This window comes from Brachyhypopomus gauderio, chromosome 4 (assembly GCF_052324685.1).
Source record: "Brachyhypopomus gauderio isolate BG-103 chromosome 4, BGAUD_0.2, whole genome shotgun sequence".
Taxonomy (NCBI): Eukaryota; Metazoa; Chordata; class Actinopteri; order Gymnotiformes; family Hypopomidae; genus Brachyhypopomus; species Brachyhypopomus gauderio.
In genome coordinates, this window is record NC_135214.1 from 12,879,762 (window position 1) to 12,892,602 (window position 12,841).

The following is a 12,841-nucleotide window of genomic DNA, read 5'->3' on the forward strand; positions in this document are numbered from 1 at the left end:
ATAAACATTTAACACTTTAATGTTTTTTTTTAAACAATAATTCAGAATTACCGAGTCTGTCTTGTGCTCGAACTGGATCTGGAACATTTGCAGGCTCAGATTCACCAGCTTTATTTACAGCCTTTACTCTGAACCTATACAGTTCTCCATCTTCAAGGCCGACCACTTTAAACTTAGTTTCCTGGCAGGAGTCAGGAGTCTGATTAACCTGTACCCATTCCTCAGCACCACCTTTCTGGTACTCAAGGAGGTATCCAAAGATTTTCCCTCCACCACAGTCCTTGGGTGGCTCCCAAGAAAGAGTGACAGAGTTCTTTGTTTTGTCAATTGCCACTGGCTTTATGGGTGGGCTTGGAACCACTGTGGGGTGGGGGGGGGGAATATAGGTAAAATTGGATTATAATACTATTTTCTCTTACAAAAGTTAACAGAAGTACCATAACAACATACCAATAGGATCTTTAGCGAAGACAGGTTTTGTGGGTGGGCTGGGATCACCAACACCAATCACATTCTCTGCCATGACACGGAATTCATATTCACAACCCTTGAGAAGATCAGGAACCCAATATTCTGTTTTAGGGTAAATGCGATCGGTTCCAGCACGGACCCATCTGTTTGACATTGTTTCTCTCTTTTCAACAATGTAGTTAGTTATAGGTTTTCCACCATCAGCTGGTGGTTCCCAGGAAATCAGAGCTGTGTCTTTGTAGACTTCTTTCACCACTGGTTGCTGAGGAGCATCTGGTACCTCTGTTTTAGAAGATGTGCATATGAACATACATATCAGTAAAATCAAAAAGTCAATTTGACAAAAGTCAGTAAAATCAAAGTCAAACTAAACCGTTATGTGAAACATTTTTTTCATAAAGTTACTTACTGAAGACATCTTTTGCTTTTGTCTCTGCAGACAGTAAGGGGTCACTAATGCCATGGATGTTTTGAGCACAGATTCTAATGATGTACTCCCTTCCTTCAATGAGTTTAGGAACTTTACATGTTGTTCTAGTACAAGATGCAATGACAGGCATCCAGAGATCTCGGTTGGTATCTCTCTTTTCAACAATGTAATTGGAGACAGCGCTTCCACCATCATCCAGTGGTGGCTTCCAAGAAATTACCATGTGATCCCTGTAGATTTCATCAAAGACAACAGGGCCCTCTGGAGGTTGGGGACGATCTGAAGATCATACACACATATGCATTTACTGACAAACAGTATTCTGCAGCTAAAACAGACAAAACTTTTTGACCAATATAATGCCATTGGAAAAAGCAATGATCCAAAACGCACCAACAACATTCACATTGCAGACACCCTTGCGTTTGCCAATCGAGCTCTCCACAACCACAGTGTATTTGCCACTGTGATCACGCTTAGACTTCTCAATGAACAAGCACACTGTCTTCTTTGTGCTAGTAATCACAATGTCCTCATTTGCCTGAAGCTCTTCATCATTTTTAAACCATTTAATTGTTGGTGTTGGTTTCCCTCCATAGCGACCTTGGAGAGTGCAGGGCTGCCCAACACGTATTAAAAGTGTGTCGTGGAATTCCAGGTCAAGGGTAGGTGGTTCTACAGTATTATGTGAAAAAATGTATAAAACAATAATCATATACAGGTTTGTAACATCATAATTTTAAATCATTTGGTTTTTTGTATACTTACCAAGCTCTTCCATGCACATTACTGGTTTCGTGCTAAAGGAAGGCTTGCCCTGGCCAACCTGATTCACAGCACTGACACGGAATTCATACGTAGTGCCCTCTTTGAGACCCTCATGAGTGAATTGGCGGTCCATCAGCTTACTGTCACTGGCAATCCTGACATAGTTGTCCTTGCCAAGCTGACGAACCTCAAGAACATAACTAGTCACGTCTGCACCACCATCGTATTTTGGCGGTCTCCATGCTACACTGATAGAATCCTTCTTGACAGCTGTTACCACCATGTCTGCTGGGCGCTCAGGCACAGCTGGAAGCAAATAGTAAAAAAAAACAAAAAAAAAACATGAATAATTACAATCATGACTTTTATTATGTCATATAAGGGCATATAATGATTTTGGAGAAATTTATATAAAGCTTACTTATTGGATCCTTAATGCAAACTTCTGATGCTATCTCAGTATACGGGCCTCTTCCAATTATATTTTCTGCAGCAATTCTGAAGAAGTAACCCTTGCCATCAATGAGACCCTGAACCACAGCATTATGTCTGGTGACCGTGTATGTCACTGAAGTCCAGCCTCGGCGATCGGCTTCTCTCTTCTCTATGATGTAGTTGGTGATGGCTGAGCCCCCATCATCCTCAGGGGAAGACCATGTCAGCTTGCAAGAATCATTGGTAAGATTTGTACCAGTGAAGGGCTGACCCACAGGGCCGGGAACATCTTTAAAGCAAATACATTTTTTTAGAATAATTTTCTAAGATGTTATAAAGTAGTAGTAACAGCACTTTTATTTGAAGAGAATACTCACCCAGCACCTCCACAACTATTGCCTTCTTCCTTTCTCCTCCTTCGTTCTTAGCTGTTAGGGTATAAATGCCCTGATGCTTTCTTATACATTTCTTGATCACCAGAGCTGAACTAATAGCGGTGGTCTCAACAACAGCCTCTTGGGGCAAAGGAGCATCATCTCTGCTCCATGTAATCTCTGGCGCAGGTTTGCCAGACACATAGGCAAGGATGCGGATTACGCCACCAGCGTGAACGACAATCTTCTCCTTCACTGTTGCATCTAGGTCCACTTCAGGAGCAACTAAAAACACAGTCAATGTAGGTTGTGAATTAGCAAGAAGCTGTAGATATGAGATGCCAAATTACTTAGAACTAAGACAGAAACAACCTACTTTTGCTAAATATACAGTCAGTGACGTATTCAAACTATCTAACACTTTTTATAATGGTTTATAAACACAAACCAGTCTGGTACTGAATTAGCATTAGTATAAGTTTAAGATTTTTTTCCTTGTCATGTTAGTGTTGGATCCATGAGTGGAATAGTCCTTGTGAGTTTGTTCTTACTTGTCCTATCTTTGACCTCAATCACTTCAGTGACTTCACCAGGCTCACCAACACCTGCAGCATTCACTGCTCTCACTCTGAATCTGTAAAGCCCGAGCTCTTTCAATCCAGGTACAACAAACTTAGTGCCTCTAATCTCCTTATCTTTAGCCTAAAAAGAAAAAAATGCAGTTTTACTAAAATCACTCAGAAGAAGAAAAATTATAAACTATAAATTATAAACTAAAATTATAAAATTATAAACTGATTTGTGTCATATACAGATATTGATCATATTTTGAATTTAGTTACCTTCTCCCATTCTTCCTTTCCTTCTTCTTTGTATTCAACAAAGTAACCTGTGATCTTAGATCCCCCATCATTCATTGGAGGAATCCATTCAAGTTCTACAGCTGTCTTAATGCAGTCAATTACTTTTGGCATTGGAGGTCCTGGAGGAGCTATAGAAACAGAGATATTTCACAGTAAAATGCGTCAATATTGGAATAGTGTAAGCACATATTAATGAATTAATTAATAACTAATTAATAGCAATATTTTTAACATACTAATTGGGTCTCTACAGACAGCAGGATCTGATGGCAGACTTGGAAGTCCACATCCAGCAGCATTAATGGCAATAACACGGAACTGATAGGTAGCTCCCTCCATGAGACCAGTCACAAAATGAGAGACACCAAGGGGCCTGATTCTGATGGGGTCACGAGTCACTTTAGTCCAGCGTTTTGATGTAGTTTCCTTGCGCTCCAGCCAATACCCAGTAACTGGGGATCCACCATCATATTCTGGCTCCTCCCATTCAACAGTCATGGATTCACGTGTGATTTCTGACACAGTTGGCTTGTCACATTGGCCTGGAACAGCTGTTGTATACACATATATTAAAATTATAACCAATAACACGTAATGTAATGTCCTGTTTCAGTAATGTTCCATTAGATAATGTAATGGAGAAAGACTATGAATAAATCACTTACTGAATAAGTTCCTTGCTTTCTCAGGTTCACTGTAAAGTGGTGGTCCTACACCATATTTATTCTGAGCCATAATACGGAACTCATACTCATGCCCTTCTGTCAGCCTATGGACTGTATAAACACATTCTTTAGGATCATTCGAGACATGGACCCATGACTTCCTGTTCTCTTCGCGTTTCTCAATGACATAGTTTGTGATCTTGGAACCACCATCATCTATGGGTGGGTTCCATGATAGACCAATCCTTTCAGCAAAAATCTCTCCAATTTTGACAGGTCCCACTGGTGGTCCAGGTCGTCCTATATAAATAATTGAGTAATGCACACACACACACACACACACACACACACACAGAATATTGAGATCAAAGTGAAATTACACTGCAAAAAGGCATATTAAAGGGGTATTTTGGTTAAACTCATAATACAACTTACCCAAAATGGTGAGTCTGATGTCCTTTGATGCTGTCCCAAAGCTGTTGGTAGCAGTAAGTGTATAAATTGCACTGTCGTCTCTCTTGGATTGCTGAATCAGCAGAGTGCATTTATCATCAGCTACCAGTTTATTGATATGCTGATCATAATGCACATTAGTTTTTTCATCAGGCTTGTCAAGTGGAGCTTTCTGCCAGACAAGGGATGGGAATGGACAGCCCTGAATCCTGGCTTTTATGTTGATGTCAAATGTCTCAGCACCTTCCAGGGCCTCTCTAAGATCAATGGTTGGAGCACCTGAAAAGATATTAAATCATAAGAGGAATGATGTATTTCACTCAAAGTAAACATACTGTTGGGCGTTTTTTTGAAAGATACTTACAGGTCTGATCCTTGATGATTATTGGTCCCACAGTAACAGAGGGTCTGCTTGGGCCGGCTTCATTCACTGCCTTGACACGGAACTCATATTCACCACCCTCTTTAAGGTCTTCAACTATGAAGGTAGTTTCTTCAACATCCCTCTTATTGCACTGTTTCCAGGTCTCTTTTTGTGGACCACTGGTGTCCCAGCTCAGCCTCTCTACAATATAATGTGTTACTGGGGCACCACCATTGTTTTTTGGAGGTTGCCAAGAGAGGGTCACAGTGTTTTTGGTAACAAGATTAATCTTGACCTTAGCTGGAGGATCAGGGGGTGCTTGAAATAAACAGAAGAAACATAAAGGTAAATTCTAACGTAAAGCATTTCATTCAGGGACACCATATTAAGTGTTGTGATGTATAACTTACAGATGGGATCCCTTGCCCTTACTGGCTCAGTGGTCTCAGTAAATGGTCCCATTCCAATACGATTCTCTGCACAAACACGGAACAAGTAGTCCTGGCCCTCGAGGAGGTCAGGCACTACAAAGGCCATGCTGGCACAGGACGCATTGACCTTTGACCAGGCCTTTGCTGTGACAGCTCTCTTTTCAATGAAGTAGCTCTTGATTCTCTCTCCACCATCAGTATCTGGGAGTTTCCATGTAAGCCTCATTGTAGACCGTGTAATATCAGTTATTTTGAGCTCCTTAGGTGGACCAGGAACATCTGTTAAAATAGCACATACATTCTAATTAAGAAATTACTTTATACAATTAAAATATTGGATTTTGCTGAAAGTACCGACACCTAGCTTACCGAGCACAATGACTCTAATATTAATATGTTTCTGTCCAGATTTGTTCTTTGCAGTTACAGTGTATCTGCCAGAGTGGGACCGCAAGCTCACAGGAATTGTTAGGACAGAAGAAGTATCAGTAGATTCCACCTAATCAAAATAAATTAGATTGTAAAAGAAATCATTTATAATAAGAAGCTGAAGAAAAAAAATATATATATATATATATATATATATATATATTTTTTTTTGGTCTAAGAAATGCTGGTACCTGTGAGTCCACTGGCACCGTGTGAAGACGATCTTTAATTTCTGTTTTTGCTTTGCCTTCAAAATCCCATGTAACCTTGGGAGCGGGACGACCCATAATGGTTACTGGGATTTTGATTGGAGTTCCAGCAGCGACATTTACTAACTCATGAGCACCAATGTCCAAAAATAACTTTGGCTCAGCTGTGAAAGTACGCAAAATCAACAAGTTAGGAACCGAAACATATAATTCTGTTCACATTGACACGTGACACATTGACACATAGTAAGATTGAGCTCTTACTGTGAACATCCTCCATAAGAACCTCTGTGGTTCTGGGACTTGGCTCAGACTCCCCTATATCATTGACTGCAATGATTCTAAATCTGTATTTCTTCAGCTCCTGGAGATTTGGAACCGTAAACATAGTGGTAGGATGTAGATTATCCGCATCATTGACCCTTGTCCACTCAGATGTCCCTTCATCCTGTTTCTCAATGATGTAACCTTTGATGGGGCTTCCACCATCTTTGGCAGGAGGTATCCATGATAGTGTGACACTGCGCCTGGTTTTGTCAGCAACTTCAGGGGCGGCTGGCATGCTAGGTGGAGCTAAACAAACAAGTGTATATTTATTTATTGATTTATAAATATATACACACCAGAGGTATAGAATTATTAACTACACATATGGTGTAAAACTTACTGATAGGTTCGATAGCAAAGGCAGACTCAGAGACAGCACTAGGAGGTCCAGTTCCAGCAGAATTGCAAGCCATTACACGGAATTCATACTCAAGTCCTTCAATAAGGCGTGTGACCTGAAATTCCCAGCCTTTCATGCCACGTTTGGACACCATGGCCTTGTTTGTTTTAGCCCAGTGAGAAGTGCCCTTCTCTCGCTTTTCTAGCCAATAGCCAATAATCATAGATCCACCACAGTCCCTGGGTGGCTCCCATGTCACCAGCATATCAGTCTTGGAATGCTCTGCAATAGTGACCTTTTCAGGTGGACCAGGTAGAGCATACGGATCCTTGATTTGAACTTCCTCAGTTTCACATCCATCACTTATTCCATACTTATTCTCAGCTTTGACTCTGAACTGATATCTGCCGCCTGTTTCAAGTTCCCATACCTATGAAGTATATATATATATATGGTATCAATTCAAGAGTTATGTATATTAATGAATCATGCTCATATTTTCTGTAATTTAAGTTTTGCTTACCCCATATTTTCTGTCTATGATGGTGTTAGTAACCAGGACCCATTCAGCTTTTTCAACATCCTCAACATCAAGGCATTTCTTCTCAATAATGTAGTTGGTTAGCATACTGCCACCAATATCCAGTGGTGGATCCCAGGTCAGATAGCAAGACTCAGCTCGGATATTTGAAACAGCAACATTTCTTGGTGGTGTTGGTCGATCTGAAACACATTTCAGAAACACTATCATACATTTGCAGACTTTAAAATAAAATATAAATATCTCTAAATAAATAAAATGTACCTAAACCTACCCAGTACTTCCACTGCAATATGATGGCTGACTGTGCCCATGCAGTTTGAGGCAGTTATAGTGTATGTTCCCTTGTCTAGCCTTGCAACAGCAGGTAGAGTGATTTTTGTGTGTTCGGTGACTCTATCAATCTCTTTGGTCTCTATCAGGACTCTTTCCGTGGACTTAGGAATGAGAACATCATCCTTCAGCCATTCAACCTTTGGCATTGGGATGCCTGTGACCTCAACAGGGATCTCAACCTGCTCGTTCTTCTTTGCTCTGATTATATCCTGTTTGAAGTGCTTCAGCATGTGCAAATGTGGAGGAACTGTGAAAAAAAAACAATATTTAAAACATTGGCAAAGGTTGATTACAAGAATAATCTAATATATCTTGTTGTCATGAATCTGGCAAACCAGAACTGGACAAACCTTCATCATCCTGAATCACAACAGTCATTGGTATGGAAGGATCGCTTTCACCAATGCTATTAACAGCCTTTGCACGGAACTCATACATGTGCAGTTCATCTAGGTTATCTACAGTCATTGTTAGATCAGTGCACAACTCTGGGTTGACACGCTGGAAAGCAGGATGATCCTGTCTCTTCTTCTCAACGACGTAGCCAAGGACTGGACTACCACCATCATTGCGAGGTGGCTTCCACACAAGGGTAATGGAAGATTTGGTTCTCTCAGTGTAGTGGAACTTCTCAGGGGAAGTTGGTGGAGCTAACATGAAGAAAATAAACAAAAAATGAGGTCATATGTACAGTTAGATATTTTAGTTGTCAGGTGTAGGGAATTAACGTGCAATGTGTATGAAAGTAATGTTACCTTGAGGATCTACTGCAAGGATAGGTCCAAGGTCAACAGGTGGTCCACAGCCATACTTGTTTTTGGCCACAACTCGGAAAATATACTCATGTCCTTCGACAATGCCCCCAATTTCACATTTGGATGCAACAGTTTCAATGGGTTGTCTAAAAGTGCGACTTTTTGGGTCTTTTCTCTCAATAATGAAGCCAGTCAGATCACTGCCACCATCATCATCAGGGTCAGACCAGTTAAGCATCATCAACTTTCTTGTCACTACAACAGGCTTGAGTTCAAGGACAGGTCCAGGAACATCTAAATAAAAGATTTCAAGCAATGTCTTAGTGTAAAAACAAATGTTTCACAGACTTATATAGAATAAATTAAAAATGCTATTTATGTTACAATTTAGCCTAAACTATGCAGACAATGCAGGACGGTGAAGCATAGCATTTATTTATCTGATAGTAATCTGATTGTACTTACCCACAACTTCAGCTGTGGTCCATGCGGACTTAATAGCACTTGGGTTTGCTGCAGTGATCTGATATCTGCCACTATCACCTCTCTGAGCATTCTTGATGAAAAGAGTGGTAACTTGTCCAACCTCTTCATATTCTACACGCTTCTTATCAGGGGCCCGATCATTTACCATCCATGAAATTGATGGTTTAGGTCTACCAGTCACATGTGCAGGGATCCTCAGTGTATCTCCAGCTCTTACAATAAAACCACCCTTCACACTGACATCAAGTTCAATCACAGGTGTCACTGTAGGCAAATCAGCAACACAAACAGTCATGAGATTAGCCTTAAGACCTAGATTTCTTTTTTCCAAAACAACCACTGGTTAAATATTCATACCTGCAGGATTCTTCACAATGACTGTTTCAGTAAGGCCAGGAGCACCTTCACCAACACAGTTGATTGCAATAACACGAACAGTATACTTCGCTTTTTCTCTGACACCATACACAGTGAATGTGAGACTCTTTTGTGGTCTTTCTGTGGCTCGGGACCAGTCTGTGGTGCCAGCCAATAACTTGTCAACATGGTAACCAAAAATGTCTGCACCACCATTATCTGCAGGGGGATCCCATTCAACTATTATTGAATGGTCTGTGGTGTCAGCAACACGTGCGATTGGTGGACCCGGAGGCACTGAGAATAAAAGGAAATTATTTCAACATTGAAATAACACTACACTGAATACTTAATTACCATAGAACTATATTCAGAATGTAAAGTCTGTTATGTGATTGTGAATTTAAGTTTAATTGGCTTACAGATTGGAGACTGTGCCGTCTTTGGGTCAGATGGTGGACTAAACTTTCCACATCCAGCCATGTTTTCTGCACACACCCTGAAAATGTATGTCAAGCCTTCTAAGAGACCTTCTACATTTATTTGCAGATTATTGACGATGCTGCGATTAACTCTTGCCCAATGTGTACTATTAATTTCTCGTTTCTCAACCCAGTATCCTTGGATAGGGCAACCATTGTCCTTGGGTTCTTTCCAAGTGACAACCATGCTGTTGGAGTTGACATCTACAATTTCAGGCTTCTCAGGAGCATCTGGAGGATCTGAAATTTAAGTGTCAAAACATATATTAGCATCTAAGTTTAAAGCACCAAACATCAAAATTTTAGAACATGAAACATGCAACTGGAATTTATTGAAATATGCCTGGACATCAATTACCAAATGGATTCTTGGCAACAACGGGTTTGGAGATGCATGGTCTTCCTGGACCAAATCTGTTCTCAGCAGTAACACGGAAAATGTATTCCTTTCCTTCAATCAGTTTTGTTACTGGGAACTTGCAAGATCTGAGAATTGTTGTCACAGTAACCCATCCCATCTCAACTTTGGAGTTGTCCTTTCTCTCTAGTATGTAATTAAGGATCTCACTGCCACCATCATCTAGCGGAGGGTCCCACTTGCAGAGGACAGAATCCTTCTTGACTTCTTCAAATTTAAAGTTCACTGGAGGCCCAGGAGTATCTGGACAAAAACATTAGAATCTTTGTTAACTGAAGTAATTAAATGATAATGCATTTGAGTAGAAAATGTTTATAGGTATAACAATAATGTAACTTACCAAGAACATTAACCACACAGCTTGCAGAGGCAATACCATGATCATTCTCCACCTTGATGGTGAATACACCATGATCACCTCTGATAACATCTTTCACACAAATTAAGGATTCACCCTCCCTCAAGTTGTCAATGGTAAGGCGCTCATTCAGAGATGGGTGGTATTCTTCTTCTATCTCTTCAGGTTCCTCTACCTCCTTCTCTTTCTCTTTCTTGTCCTCCTCTGCCTTCTCCTCTACCTTTTCCTCTGCCTTCTCCTCCTTTTTCTCCTTGTCGTCTTCTTTAATTTCCTCTTCTTTCTTTTCCTCTTTCTTCTCGGGTTCCTTTTCTTTTTTCTTCCTAATAGGCCTTTCCGGTCTCTTTCTCAGTGCTTCTGGCCTAATAGTTGAATTGTTTCTTGTCCATGTTATTTCTGGGTATGGAAATCCAGAGATGTAGGCAGTCAATCGAATCTCTTCACCTTTCCTGACACTTAAGCCTGACTGCAGGCTACCACTGAGGAACACCTTGGGACGGTCTGAAAACAAAGAGAGACCATATTAAATAACCTTTCAATGAAGACTACTTCACTGAAACAAAGTAGCATCTCATCAAGTAACCAATTTGTACATGCAAATACATACCAGCTGCATCGGTGGCTTTGATCATCGGCGTGCTCCGTGAAGGATCACTTATACCTGCTGCATTCTCAGCACGTACACGGAATTGATATTCTTTTCCTTGCTTTAAGCCTTTAACTGTATAGGACAATACTGGCACAAGGAAATCATTGCATCTCTCAAACGTCTCTTGGCCTTTCATTGCCTTCTCCAGAATGTAACCCATGATCTTGCATCCACCATCATACATGGGTGGCTTCCAAGTCAGGGTCACGGACTCAGAAGAAGGGTTGTGTGTTTCAACATCAACAGGTGGATCAGGTGGATCTTTATATATACACAGGACAAAAAAAGTAAGGAAAATATATTTGGCACTATATAGGATCTAGCTTTTTTTCCATCTGAAATTAGTGTTACTTACGCTTTTGGTCCTCAGCAATCACAGGATTGCGAAGCTCAATGAACTCGCCACCACCAATCTTGTTTACAGCTTTGACACGGAAGTAATACTCTCCATTTTGGATCAGGTCCTTGACAGGCCAACTGATTTTGTTCTCTCCAGACATGATATTCACATATGTTCTCCTGCCTGCCTCTCTGCGCTGCAAGACGTAGTGAATAACAGGGGTGCCACCATCATAGTCCGGAGGTTCCCATGACACTTTGCAGGAGTTCTTAGTGACATCACTAGCGACAATTTCCTTGCATGGTCCAGGTAGACCTAGTGGCATAAAATTAATTAATATGATAACTTAAATAACAATGAAAAATGGCATACAAAAATATTATTTACACACAGATAATATTTTGTGTGGTTAATGATTGAAATGCAGTATCTGTGTAGAGGTTCATCACAAAAAGATGATTTGCAAAGGGTTCTATAAACACACCAATAACTTTAACGTTAATTGTCCCACTGGTTGCTCCAAGGCTGTTCTCTAGTGTAACTTTGTACTGGCCAGCATCAGCATGCAGGCTGCTTGGAATTTCCAGGTGGCAGGAAATATAATCTGATCTGAAGGAGATCCTGTCATCAGCCTTCATTTCTTTGCCATCTTTGTGCCACGTGATTTTGGGTGATGGTACAGCTTTGAATGGAATTGGGAGGTGCATTTTATCACCCTCCACAACAACAAGATCCTGGGTTTGGAAGTCAATTGTAGGCTTGCCTGTAACATAAAAACAAAATGAGCAATTCAATTAGCTCCAGTAGTACAAGTGAAAGCATTATAGTAATGCCGATTATTAATGACAAAATGAACATGTTTCAGCTTACAGTCCGAGTCTTTGGCGTAAACACTCTCAGAGATCTCAGAGGGATCACTAGCACCAATGGAATTAACAGCACGGACTCTGAAAATGTACTGCTTCTCAGGAACAATGCCTTCCTCCTCCCCAGCTCTGAACTTCAGCTCCTTAACTGGACGTGAGTTCACTCTCATCCATTTCTCTGTTCCAGCCTCACAGAGCTCGATGTGGTAGCCAATGACTGGGCTTCCGCCATTCTTTTCTGGGGCTTTCCAGGCAATAGAAATGTGGTCTCTGTTTGCTTCAGTGACATGAAGATCCTGAGGAGGAGATGGTGGACCTAGAATAATGTAAAAAATACAGAATACAAATTGTGATCACAAAAGAACATATCTTGAATATGGTCATGAAATTCACTATTCACAATTATAACTTTGTCTTCAACTCACCTGTTGGATCCTCAATCACTACAATGTCTGTGGGCTCACTGGGGTGACCGACTCCAGCCTCATTCTCAGCAAGGACCTGGAATTGCACCTCAGTTCCTTCAATAACATCAGTCACCCTGTACTTGCAGTCAGGGCCTGAAGTTTTTGCAGATTTCACCCAACGGGTTCCAAGTTTCTCTTTCTTCTCAATGACATACCTTTAAGTACAGATTTAATACATACAGTTTAAAAATGCTTTCAATACTTTGACTGATTCTGTAATGACCGAAATT

The 12,841-nt window shown here is 40.7% G+C and overlaps 1 protein-coding gene across 1 annotated transcript in view; it reads right to left on the minus strand.

Moving 5' to 3' along the window:
* ttn.2 (titin, tandem duplicate 2) overlaps window positions 1-12,841 on the minus strand; it is a 165,167-nt gene that overhangs the window by 56,715 nt on the left and 95,611 nt on the right. Inside the window, exons 130-161 of the mRNA XM_077002312.1 lie at window positions 12,570-12,766; window positions 12,149-12,460; window positions 11,763-12,041; window positions 11,294-11,593; window positions 10,897-11,199; window positions 10,275-10,790; window positions 9,875-10,177; window positions 9,457-9,756; window positions 9,035-9,331; window positions 8,657-8,941; window positions 8,192-8,485; window positions 7,787-8,086; window positions 7,375-7,683; window positions 7,083-7,282; window positions 6,560-6,989; window positions 6,157-6,465; window positions 5,875-6,056; window positions 5,624-5,753; window positions 5,234-5,533; window positions 4,824-5,141; window positions 4,442-4,738; window positions 4,007-4,306; window positions 3,578-3,892; window positions 3,321-3,469; window positions 3,030-3,180; window positions 2,482-2,763; window positions 2,091-2,393; window positions 1,670-1,975; window positions 1,295-1,576; window positions 881-1,180; window positions 451-753; window positions 52-360 (exon numbers count right to left, since the gene is read on the minus strand). Of these exons, the coding sequence (XP_076858427.1) occupies window positions 52-360; window positions 451-753; window positions 881-1,180; window positions 1,295-1,576; window positions 1,670-1,975; window positions 2,091-2,393; window positions 2,482-2,763; window positions 3,030-3,180; window positions 3,321-3,469; window positions 3,578-3,892; window positions 4,007-4,306; window positions 4,442-4,738; window positions 4,824-5,141; window positions 5,234-5,533; window positions 5,624-5,753; window positions 5,875-6,056; window positions 6,157-6,465; window positions 6,560-6,989; window positions 7,083-7,282; window positions 7,375-7,683; window positions 7,787-8,086; window positions 8,192-8,485; window positions 8,657-8,941; window positions 9,035-9,331; window positions 9,457-9,756; window positions 9,875-10,177; window positions 10,275-10,790; window positions 10,897-11,199; window positions 11,294-11,593; window positions 11,763-12,041; window positions 12,149-12,460; window positions 12,570-12,766 (9,161 nt within the window). The remainder of the gene's footprint in view (window positions 1-51; window positions 361-450; window positions 754-880; window positions 1,181-1,294; window positions 1,577-1,669; window positions 1,976-2,090; window positions 2,394-2,481; window positions 2,764-3,029; window positions 3,181-3,320; window positions 3,470-3,577; window positions 3,893-4,006; window positions 4,307-4,441; window positions 4,739-4,823; window positions 5,142-5,233; window positions 5,534-5,623; window positions 5,754-5,874; window positions 6,057-6,156; window positions 6,466-6,559; window positions 6,990-7,082; window positions 7,283-7,374; window positions 7,684-7,786; window positions 8,087-8,191; window positions 8,486-8,656; window positions 8,942-9,034; window positions 9,332-9,456; window positions 9,757-9,874; window positions 10,178-10,274; window positions 10,791-10,896; window positions 11,200-11,293; window positions 11,594-11,762; window positions 12,042-12,148; window positions 12,461-12,569; window positions 12,767-12,841) is intronic.